The sequence below is a fragment of the Oryzias melastigma genome, linkage group LG10, assembly GCF_002922805.2.
Source record: "Oryzias melastigma strain HK-1 linkage group LG10, ASM292280v2, whole genome shotgun sequence".
Classification (NCBI taxonomy): domain Eukaryota; kingdom Metazoa; phylum Chordata; class Actinopteri; order Beloniformes; family Adrianichthyidae; genus Oryzias; species Oryzias melastigma.
In genome coordinates, this window is record NC_050521.1 from 18,644,475 (window position 1) to 18,656,050 (window position 11,576).

The window sequence follows — 11,576 nt, forward strand, 5'->3', positions numbered from 1 at the left end:
TTGAGAGCTTTAACTAACACGTTTGTTCACTCTCACAAATGAATGCAGAGCTCGACCTCGATAAGCACTGCCAAAACAAAAGAGATACGCTTTTGTTCAAGTTCCAAACTTAAATTTATTCAATGTTAATAAAATAAGCTCTTCTTTAGAAGTTAGAGGAAAAGCTGTGATTTTAAAAATACCACACATAAGCTGCCATGAAGGTCCCCTTTTGTTCTTTTTGAGCTCTTGTTCGTGATCCTTATTGCTTAAACTCCACAAGTGTAGGCTTTTATTTTATTACTTTAAGTAATGAAGCCAAACCAAAAATACAATAGATTAGTTTTCCTTTTTTTTATTTAGGGAATGCTTATAACAATGCAATTTCACATACATAGAGTCCATATTTACATTCAGAAACAGAAACTTGTTGTTACAGCTCATTTTACACAAATAAAACAAACCATACGTCGGAATGTATTTATTTACATTGTGCAACAACTTTAGTCCAATGTTAGAATCTCATGAAAAGGTAAAGAAATGCAACAATTTAAAACATTTTATGAGTTAAAATAAATGCATTAATTTAATATTTTAATTTGTAAAAAATAAAACATGTTATTTCAATTAATAATTGATGATATATATGATTTCTCTACCTTATTGAAGAAGCTGCTCATTACAACATACAAATCCAACTTGTGTTTAATAAAAAGTGCACACCTATTTGTTTTGGCTTTAAACAAATATATTGGAGAAATATAATGCCCTTTTTGTACAACATTTAACAAGTGCAAAGTAATTCAATGCTTTTATTTTGAATGAGGTTACATACTCAATTAAGACATAAAAAAGAGTCTTTGTGTAAAACAATTTCAAATAAAAAACATGACAAAAGTTTGGCAAGATATCTACACTTTAGCACCGCACATTAGTCTCTAAATGAAAACCAGCACTGGTGCATATAAAACTGAACTGAAGAAGCTCCTCACTTAAAACTTTTCTTCTTTGATGATGTCTGTTTTGTTGCTGATTGTTTCGATCTCCTTGTCGGCCTTGAGGCGCTTCCTCTGAACGCTGCAACGGATTCCATAACCAAAGTAGATAACCAGCCCTGCGAGGAGAAATATATGGTCACTGCAGTTCAGCAAAAACAAATCCATTAAGACCTTTAAACCTTTTTAGTTGAAACGTGCTATTACCGACTAACATCCAGATAGCGTATCGCAGCCAGGTCGCTCCGCCCAACTGAACCATCAGGTAAACATTGATGAGTGTGCTTACTAATGGCAGAGCAGGAAGTAAAGGTACCTATAACAATAAATAGTTAATATACTTTCATCAAATTAGCTGTTATTGAAGGTACTGCTTTAAATGATCTTACCATGAACGATGCCTTGCTGGAATTTTGTGGTTGTCTCCATATGAGGAGCAGGATGACCACCAGGGCCAGGGAGAAAATGCAGACAAGCACGATGCTCCATGCTTCTAGATTAGCGATGGCATCAATGGCTTGAGTGAGGGTAAGGCACAATGCCAACACAAACAGAACTACAGAGACATGAAAGATAAGCAAGAGAGATCAGACCGGGACTCAGAGTGAAACTCTGTATCACTAAGTTACAGATAGTCAAAAATTACTCAAGAAGTATCCACATTTACCAGAAATTACAGTCAAGATTGTGACTGTTTTTGAAGTTTTTGAAGTGGGAAATGACGGAGGCTTCAACAGGTTGAACTTGGAGTCTAATTCTTTCATTTGGAAATCGGCATCTTCACTTGAACCCACTTGGTACCTTTATCGTACAGAGAAATGGCATGTTTCATTTGCACGACTTTGCCGTGTAGGTCTTCACGGGCACTAGATGGGTAAACGTACCTCAGTATTAGGATGCATATTGCTACAAGTGTATAAGCAAATAGAGTTCCAATGGACATCATTTCCACCAAGGCCTCCAGGTCAAACAGGAGAGCCATAATAGCTGTAGAGACATAAATAAACAGGGAATAGAGTCAATACAATCTATTCAATTCACCATAGAACAGTAAAAAAAAAAGCAGAAATGTCAATACCTGCCACTACTCCTGATGCTATGGTTGCTATGGCAGGACTACCCTTAGCGGTGACTTTGGTCAAAGGCTGAAAGAGCAATCCATCTCTAGCCATGGCAAACAGTACTCGTGGCATCGGGAACATGGAGCCCAGAAGGCTGGAAACGCAAAGTACAAGGGTCACACAACCGCATTTCATCGAATCTTAGGCCTTTAAAGTTCCTCTTCGATCATCTTTTGATCTATTTAAAAGTGTTCTTAGTGTTTTTTTGTGATTGTACCAAAATAAACTAATCTGTCATTTTCTAGGACATAGTTTCTGCAAAGCGGCAGAAATTTATTGGAAATTTGCCTCTGAGTTGTGACCTAGGCTTTTGGTGCATAGTAAGCCTGACTCCACTTCCCATTATCCGTTTTCCCTCAAAACCCCAAACTAGCTCAGGTGAGGAAAACGAATACATATATGGATCTAGTCGTCCACCAGTGAATGCATTAGACTGGATTGGAGGAGAGAGCTTGTGGTTTTCCTACAACCTTTTTCCAATGACAATTGGAAAAAGTTCCTGTTTCAAAACAATTTGAATACAGAAACACCCAGAAATGCACTTTTAAGCTTCATTTTCTGAATATATATTCTCCATAATGAGAAAAATGCCACAATGTAATATTAAAAAAACCAAAAACAATTTTCATTGGACTTGGTCATACTTGGATAAAGTTACTCTATCAGAGCCCTGTGCCTCTTCGATGTGAAGTGCATCAAGGTTCTAATCTTGGGCATATTTATCTTTATTTTGTCTTAGATTACTCACTTGAAATATGGCCGGTCTCTGCCATTTATGCAGATGACACTACAATATATGTATCCATTCAAAAAAATGTGAAGATTAGTTTAAATCTTTACTGGAATTTAGAGGAATTGAAGGCAAAACGTAAATCTTTTTTATTTGAACTATTATAGAAGGGACACCTCTAAATGTAATGAGAAAGGATTTATACGAAACAGCAACAAAAAAGTGTGTGATGGGAGAGGGAGCTTAAATTTGAAGTGCAAATAAGGTTAAACTTATTTAATTGACAAAAGTAAAACAGACATTTGCAGTTTTTCCCATCAGAAGCTGGGATAGGCTCCAGTAACACCACAACCCCAAAAGTGTTTAACTGGGTTTGGAAGTTGGATGGATGGGGGGATGGATGGATAAAGCAGAGCAATATCTGTGTGTGTTCGTCCTGTTAATTTCTTAAAATGCAAACAGCAAAGCTAACTTTTAAGTACTAATAATTCTCTTTTAAATGTGTGTTTTTTTTGGTCGTCCCTTAAATACACTGTTATTAGCACTGCTACTAGTTGAAAGTTGTTTTCATCCAAGCTATCCAATCAAGCTTCACAAAAGCTGACCAAGAAATTTTCCCTGAAACAGGTGATTAATTTAAGGTGCTTAAAAAGCAAAAACATTGTCCTGTCACAGCTAATAAAGCCCCTTTTTTGCACGATCAGATAAAGTTGCTCCAGCAACTCTGCCCTTCTTGACCTCTTTGTCCATGACTTTCATGGAAGTTGCTAACATATAGGAAAGTTTCTTCTAGTTAATGGCAACGTAGTACATGATTCAGACAGAAAAAAAAGGAATAATAAGTCATTCTTGATGTAGTTTAAAGGCTTAAATATTTAGATTTGGACATAGAATGTATTTCTTCTGAAATGTTTATTTTTCCAAATAAAAACCAGAGGTTGAGCTTCCATTTACCTGGTGGAGAGGGCACACAAAGATCCCACAGACACAACATATTTGGCAGGACCCCAACCGACATATTCAAAGGCCACGGGCAGGGGGCTCTTTTCATTCAGCAAGTAATAGGGCATCATCAGGGTGAGAGCGGCAGAGACAGCAAAGTAGGCCAGAAAGCAGATCAAAAGAGAGGCCACGATGCCCACGGGGACAGACTTCTGAGGGTTCTTCACTTCCTCACCTGCAAGACAATACCAAAAGGTCATGCATGGATGGAAACAGAAACTTAAAGATTGATGTCAAGGCCTGCCTGTCATTGGTTTTGTTGTCACCTGTGTTGCCTAATCACACTCATTTGTTCCACCTGTGAGTCATAGTCTTTAAGTCTAACAGTTCTCCAAACTCTGTCCCTTAGTTCATGTTCCAGTAGTTCATTATTTTGAAGGTTTTGCCTGGCTGTTTATGAGTTCTTTTCTATCCCTGCTTGCTATTTAGGCTTAGTCTTTCTTCAAAATTTGACTCTGGATTCCCAGTCTATGGATTAGTTTGCCTTCTCTTGGATCATTGGTGTGTATGAACTTCAGCCTTTTTGGATTTCCGTCACTATTCTTCTTCCTGTCTCAGTTCGAGCTGCTGAAAAGGCTCATGGTTCCTCCTCATCTTCTGACATCTCTTCCATGTGCTCCAGCAGGACATTCAGCTCTTATTACAAAATGTTCTCAGCTTTAGAAGAACAGGGTGATCTGGAGCTGGACATTTATTAACTCTGTTTTCTGCTGGGTTCAGGCTCCCATCTTCAACTGGTGGTGCAGATAACTATTCACTCCTTGTGATCTCCTAATAAATTGGTGTATTTATTCATGTGTGTTGACCTACTTGGAACATTATGGTTAATAAATAATAGTGTACTGCTGGAAAGCCCCTTTACTTCAAATTTTAGTAACATGCATTAATGGGGGAGCTGGAGAGCTTTTGGTTTTGTACAAATAACATCAGTCAAATCCTTTCCCATCTCAAGAGTCTCTGACAAAGAGACAATTACCATCCTAGGGGAAACAGTTCGGTCCAGATTGCAAGGATTTCATTTTGCCACTAATTGCCTGTCAGAAATACCTTTATTGGCGGATCTCAAGAACTTCAAAATAAGAGTAATTAGCAACATCAACCTTAACTGTTTGGGATTGGGAGAGAAGAATTTTCTTAGACACAATCTCCATTAACTCTTTATCCCCTGCAGACACACAAACCTTCAAAATGTTTCAATTAAACAAAAGGTAAATGGCATATACTCCATATCAAAGCATAGCGCTTAGCTACGTTCTTAGAAAGCACTTTATAGTCACAACCCCATTTACCCAGTTCTGCTGCTGAACACTAGCACTAACCAATAACCACCAGGAGCAATGTGAGGTTCAGCCTCTGCACTATGGTCATAAGAACATAATGGCTTCCATTGACAATGAGTATCGTCCAACATATTTTCTCAGTTTTGGGCCAATTTTTGCGAAGGGTCACTGCTGTAGCATCTTTATTGAACTTCCTCAGACTCTCATATTAATGATAAACTGACCCTTTGACCATATCTCCTTTGTCCTACCTGTTGTAGCGATGCAATCAAATCCAACAAAAGCATAGAAACATGTTGCTGCTCCTGCCAGAGTTCCACCAAAGCCATAAGGAAAAAATCCACCAGTTCCAAAACCACTGGTCACATTGACGATGGAGCTCAAGTTTCTGCGTGGGTGAAAAAGCATTACGTCACAGTTATTTACTCTGAGATAAACTGCAGACTATTATTGCTGTTTTTTATCATTGCTCGATAGGATTCTGCGCACAAATAGAAGGAGGGATTTACTTCTCGTCTGCTGTGGCGTTCAACAGAACCTCTTCGCTGATGTACCAGTTGTCGATGTTTCCCTTTATGAACCCAGAAATGGTCACAAACAGCAGCACCAGGATGTTGATGGCTGTGAAGATCTTGTTAATGGTGGTCGACTCTTTCACCCCAAATGCCAGAACCCCTTTAAAGATCAAAGCAGTGGATGTCTTCTTAATAGGACTGCGTCTTCTGTCACCACTTTAACAAAACCAGTGTGTACCTGAGAGGAGCAGGATGAGAGCCGCAGCAAAGATATCCGGGTACGGGGCCAGTCCAGGCAACCCCATGGAGGCATTTTCTTCAAAATATTTAGATATGACCCCTCCAATAAGGTCATCAAATGTCCCGCTCCACGCCAGTGCAACACTGGACGTTCCTGGTTAAAGGGATGCAATAATCTTGTCAAGAGAAGTAACAAAGAAACAAGAAAAAAAGTATTTTACTTCTGCTGCTTTGTGGGCTTAATAAAAATCAATTCAAGAATAAAAGAAAAACCTAAAAGATTTTTCCAACTTTTTAAAAAAATAGTCATAAAGCAATTTATTAGGAAACTGTTTTCACAGCACGTGATGATTAAATAGATGTTATTACACAGTCTTGTGCTGATAGTTGATCATTTATGAGTTTAAAGGTCCATGAAAAGATCAACAGCTGTTGAAAGCAATCGAATTAATCAGGTGATGCATTTCACATAGGCAAAAATGCCCTTAAAAAAAAAATTACAAAAGTCCTTCAACTAATTTTGATTTTTTTATGCTAAAATAGAAATCCAAAACAACTGTATCATGCTTGCCTATGACATAGGAGAGAAGCAGATTCCAGCCGGTAATGAAAGCCAGGAGCTCTCCAACAGTCACATAGCTGTACAGGTAAGCCGAGCCTGTTTTGGGAACGCGGGATCCAAACTCTGCATAGCACAGGCCGGCAAATATGGATGCCAACGCCGCTATCAAGAAAGAAATGATGATGCTGGGTCCAGCGGTGTCCCTGGCCACCTCTCCGGAGAGGACGTACACTCCAGCCCCCAGGGTGCTGCCCACTCCCAGGGCCACCAGGTCCAGAGTGGTCAGGCATCGGTTAAAGGTGGACTGCTCCCCATCGGGTTCAATGGGCTTCCTCCGAGAAAGGCTCACCAGAAAGGACTTCACCCACGACATGCTTCTGGGGTTGTAGGATGGAGGGCAGAGGAAAAATGATATAAGAAGCGACAGGTGGGAGGACAAGTTGATGTTGTCGAGGCAAAGCGAGTAAGTGGAAGGAGCAGTGAGGGGAGAGAAGAGGAGTATGGGAGGAAGGGCACATCAGTAAACGTCTCAGTGAATAATTGTCAGATCAGCCAAGAGGAGGAACCTTTAATCTTGAAAAATAAGCATCTTTCAACATTTCATTTTATTCCAACCAAAACTCAAATTATTAAGTAAACTTAGGATAAACAAAATAATATATTTAGGTAAAAAAAAAAGACTTAAAAAGGATCAGAGTTTTTCTCTGACAAGAATACGACCCAACTACACTTACCTCCCGTGTGTCGCTTTCTCCCTCAAAGGTGTGTTGCAAAGACCAAACACGATCTGTCATGCCTTTACAACGCACATTTCCTGTAGGCATCCTTCCCTTTATCATCATCTTGATAATAATAGTGCTGATTGAAGAGTTTTCATTAGGACAGAAAACAACGCCCCGCTACAGACTGCACTTTACTCGGGCTTCAGTTACATGAACAATTGCTGCTTTGACGAGGAGGTCATTTGTAAACCTCGCTGTTGAAGTATCAGTGATGCTTCCAATCAACGCTGGTTTCAAACATGGACGCATAAAGACAGGATTTTTATGAAATCTGCATTTGTTCTTTGTAAATATATCAAAATCTCTCGATTAACCCAAAGATCTAAGTATTTATCATTGATTATAGTTGTCAATTAAGATAGTCAAATAATTTGTCTATTAAGAATTTCCCAAATTATTTGAAGGTTAAATTCATATTTAATAACTTACATTTAAAGTCATTTTTTGTAGTTTTATTCGAGTAAAATAAAATAAAATTCTTCTTTTTATCAGTTTTAGCTGTTCTAATAGTTGCCCACATTAACAGAAGGTTAATTTTATGTTAAATAACTATTATTTCAAATTAAACTTCCTTTTTTGTAGCTTTATTGAAATATTGGTTTCTCATTATGAATCTCAGGTGTAAGATTTGCTCTAACTAACAGAAGGTTAAATTCTGAATTAAATAACTATTAATTAAATTTGAACTTCCTTTTTGTAGTTTTGTTCAAGTAAAATCTAAAAAAAGCAAAAGTTTCTTTTCTAGTTATCAATTGTAGCCTTTCCAAGATTAGTCCAAACTAATAAAAGGTTAAATTCATTTTAAATAACTATTATTTAAAGTTAAAGTTCTTTTTTGTAGCATTATTAAAGTAAAATCTAAGAAAAATATATTTTTTTGGTTATATTTATTAATTTTAGCTGTTCTAAGATTTGTCTAAACTACTAAAAGGTTTAATTTGTGTTAAAAAACTATTATTTAAAGCTGAACTTTTTGAAAGTAGAGTAAAACTTTAACTTTAAACTTTCTTGTTTATTTCAACCTTCTTTTGACTTTAATCATCAAACAGCAAAAACATCTGTACATGACATTGTTAAAATAAACGTTCAAAGTATAACTCTGCATTTCTGACGTTCATCATCCCTATAATAAATGACAAAATCCACATTTTTCAGCCCTGAAGTGATTTTTAGGTGGGTTCTGCTTGTGTTTGCCAGGCTGTCAGAGCTGCTGAAGCAGGACAAAGCAGCTTTCATGGCTCATGTGTGCAGCAGGCTGCAAACTTGCTCCCTGAGAGGTAGCATTTACCTTCTCATCACCCATCATGAGATTTCAGCTCACCTTATCTTTTTTTTTGGCATCCACCACAGCGGGCAGGACAGTAGATGTTCAAAGTACTTCTGATTCCATTTCAGCTCTGACTCACTATCTGCAAATCTGTCAAGCTGATTGTACTGTTTCCAAAGGAACCATGGGTAATGCTTAACTAAATAACTGCATCCTCACATGTAATGCATGATTTTATGATCTGTTAATCATGGTCATTGAGGCTCACTTAAGGCTTCCTGATGTGGCAGAACTGGCAACCACCTGTTCATCAAGGACACATTAGAATCATTCATTGAGTTGATAAAAATAAACGATAAACTGTTTACCTTTATCTTCAGTTTTGCGCTGAGCAGCACATTGTGAATGCTGAAAACAAAGATGTCCATGCCACTGATTTAGATGGAGGCAACATGATTTTTACAGCGATTTATACACAAGACTGGCCAGTGTGACCCTCCCACTCAGTGGAATTACTTACAAAGTAGCCTTTCTCATTCCCCAGCAGTGTGGATCATAATGTGCTCATTATTGCACAAAAGCCCCACGGTGAGAACCAGAAAGCATAAATACGCTTCAGAATGTGAAAAATGTTTTTGTGCTCACCTCACTTGTTATTTTTCCTCAGGTTTTGTCACATAACATTTTCAAACAGAAACATTATGGTCTCTCTTCAGTGACATCAAATGGCAAAATAAAAATGGCTACAGTTTCTTCAAACATAATTACCTTAAAGGCATCTATTTGATAGCAAGAACAAAATTAATTATTATTATTTTTTTTATAGCTGGAAATAATTCCAGGCGTTTAGTGGTTAAAGCCCACTTTTTTTTCTTTGTGTGTATATCTTGAGCATAAAGCTTTGATGTCTTACCAAAGTTTGAGTGCAGTTTCCTCTAAAACCACAAGAGGTAACTTCTGCTTTGTCACATCTATCAGCCTCACTCAGCACTGCTGAAGGAAAATGAATGAGCCTAGTAAAAAGAAATAGAAAATATTACAAGTATTAGAAAATATTAGAACTGTTTATTATTTCTATATTTCAATTATAAAGATTTTTGTCATTTAATCATTGCTTAGATTGAGGATTTAAATATTCTTGATTGTGTTGAAGTCACATGCAAAATTAGCACAGGACATTTTTATGCAAACAAAATTACACAAAATCCTTTTTGTTTGATTTCACATCTGAAGAATGCCGTGAACACAGATTGCAATGATTGTTTATATGAGGTGCTTTTGTCCTTCTAGTCACTGGTTCAACATACCTTTTCTATCTCTTGTTATCAACTGCATATTTAGCACCATTTATGGTTTGCTATGTGTACAAAATAGATCAATTATGTGAAAGAAACTAATCAAATACTTTGATTGTTATAGATTTATATTATTTTGCATTTATTTCAATGATGCGATTGTTTATGGGTATGGAACCCCAAAAGGGACATCAAAGTTAAAAAAAAAAATGGAATTAATGGAATTTTTATTTTTTATTTTTACTTCAATGTCTTCTTAGGGGCCCCTTATGATATATATTTTTTGGTTCTTGCTCAAAAATTAAAATAAATTAAAAGTATCAATTAAAGTAATATTTGGTTCCTGCTGGGAAGTTAAGTTTTGTACCAGTCATGAATTAAAATAGCAACAAAATGGGAACAATTTACAGTACTAGTCAGTATTACAGAGGACTGGGAAAAAGTATTGGACCAATAAAATAAAAAAATAAAAATACTTTTTTTTTCTCTCAGAAGCAGCACTTTCCCTGTTGTTGTGCTCTTCAACCAAACCACCACACGACCCAGAATGGAGATCTAATTTATTGCACAAAGATAAAAATGTTTTGATCCGACATGTGCAAAGTAAACCTTGAACATTTATATTAGACCTTATGAAGAGTCTGACATTGATGGTGACTCAAGCTTTATCTGATAATAAACCAATGTTGTATTTTGTCTTATTGATCAGGTTGTTGTAGATATTAAGTGGAATACTCGCAGACAAAACAGATGACTGATTTAAAACCAGTCACTTCATAAATTATTAACAATCTTTAATCTTTTCTAAAACAACCTTATGCTTATTTATTTGATAACAAAAAAATGACAACACAATAAACACAAATTCAGAAAAGTGTGGCTTAAATGGACAAAAACCCAACACAAAAATCACTGTTGCTTTTAGAATGGAATAGAATAAAACTTTATTGATCCCACGAAGAGGAAATTACCTTTAACTCTGGGAAAAAGAGAGATAACAACGTATATCTATAGGGAACAGACTCATAAGTGCAAGAATGCATTTTTGTGCCTCCACTTCCTAGATGTCATTAAAGAGTCATGAGTTACTGATTGGCCAAATTTAAAAGTGCTTTGTCAAGTTATCAGTGACAAACCTTTTGGGAAGAGAGACTTTAGAGGAAGTTGAGAGACCATACTAAAATACAACAAGAATTGGATATATATTTATAGAGCTAACGCATATATAGGCTAACATTTCATTTTTGAGTGTCAGGTAAAGTTTGATCACACTGATTCATGTTTGTTCCATATGTGGGGAAGTGAACTGTAAAGCTGCCTTCTTCCTGTAAGTCTCGTCTTGTTTCTCATCATCCTCTTTGTCAGCAGTCCCCAAAAGCAGGTTAGAATTTCAGTATGAGTGATGCAGTTTCTAAAAAGGACTTCCTGCAAAAAAAAAAGAAATAGACTAATTAAATATGCAGTACATGCAAATGTGACTTTTACTTTAGAATTGTAGATCTACACAGTCTCTCAGTCATAACAACGAAGAACCGTTACGTGGCCTTAAACTTGTCCCTAAACTGTGATGTAGCACTGTTTCTGTTCAAATTACTGATCCTTTTCTTTCCAACTTATTATTTTTGTGTATTGTAATCATTTCTTTGATATATACAATTGGCACAAATTGTATTTTTTTTCCTCTTTTAAATATTTAGAATATTTTGATTTTTTTTCTCCATTAACTAATGAAGATGATTTTCTATTTTATAATCATTCTTTGATAAATACAATCTGCATTAATTGCCTTATTAGCAAATTAAATTACT

At 36.4% G+C, this 11,576-nt stretch overlaps 1 protein-coding gene across 4 annotated transcripts; it reads right to left on the bottom strand.

Moving 5' to 3' along the window:
• Positions 1-309: 309 nt before the first annotated feature.
• LOC112152982 (cationic amino acid transporter 2) lies at positions 310-8,939 on the bottom strand. Of its 4 annotated transcripts, none has more exons than XM_024282837.2 (12): positions 8,842-8,939; positions 6,434-6,801; positions 5,861-6,016; positions 5,617-5,782; positions 5,359-5,495; positions 3,780-4,002; positions 2,053-2,189; positions 1,859-1,961; positions 1,642-1,775; positions 1,364-1,530; positions 1,182-1,290; positions 310-1,093 (listed from the first exon to the last, which is right to left on the bottom strand). In XM_024282837.2, the coding sequence occupies exons 2-12, from the start codon at positions 6,795-6,797 to the stop codon at positions 972-974; spliced, it is 1,818 nt and encodes a 605-aa protein (XP_024138605.1). In that variant the 5' UTR covers positions 6,798-6,801; positions 8,842-8,939; the 3' UTR covers positions 310-971. The 4 variants fall into 4 exon arrangements, with proteins under 4 accessions (XP_024138605.1, XP_024138607.1, XP_024138606.1 ...); XM_024282839.2 differs by having other exon boundaries at positions 6,434-6,798; positions 8,842-8,860; XM_024282838.2 differs by lacking the exon at positions 8,842-8,939 and adding an exon at positions 7,159-7,317.
• Positions 8,940-11,576: the final 2,637 nt, after the last annotated feature.

Coding starts and splice junctions, on each gene's coding strand:
- LOC112152982 (XM_024282837.2), bottom strand. CDS start 6,797: ATGTCGTGGGTGAAGTCCTTTCTGGTGAGCCTTTCTCGGAGGAAGCCC. Junction 6,017..6,433: donor GCTTCTCTCCTATGTCATAG/GCAAGCATGATA, acceptor CCCTTTAACCAG/GAACGTCCAGTGTTGCACTG. Junction 1,291..1,363: donor CCAGCAAGGCATCGTTCATG/GTAAGATCATTT, acceptor TTATTGTTATAG/GTACCTTTACTTCCTGCTCT.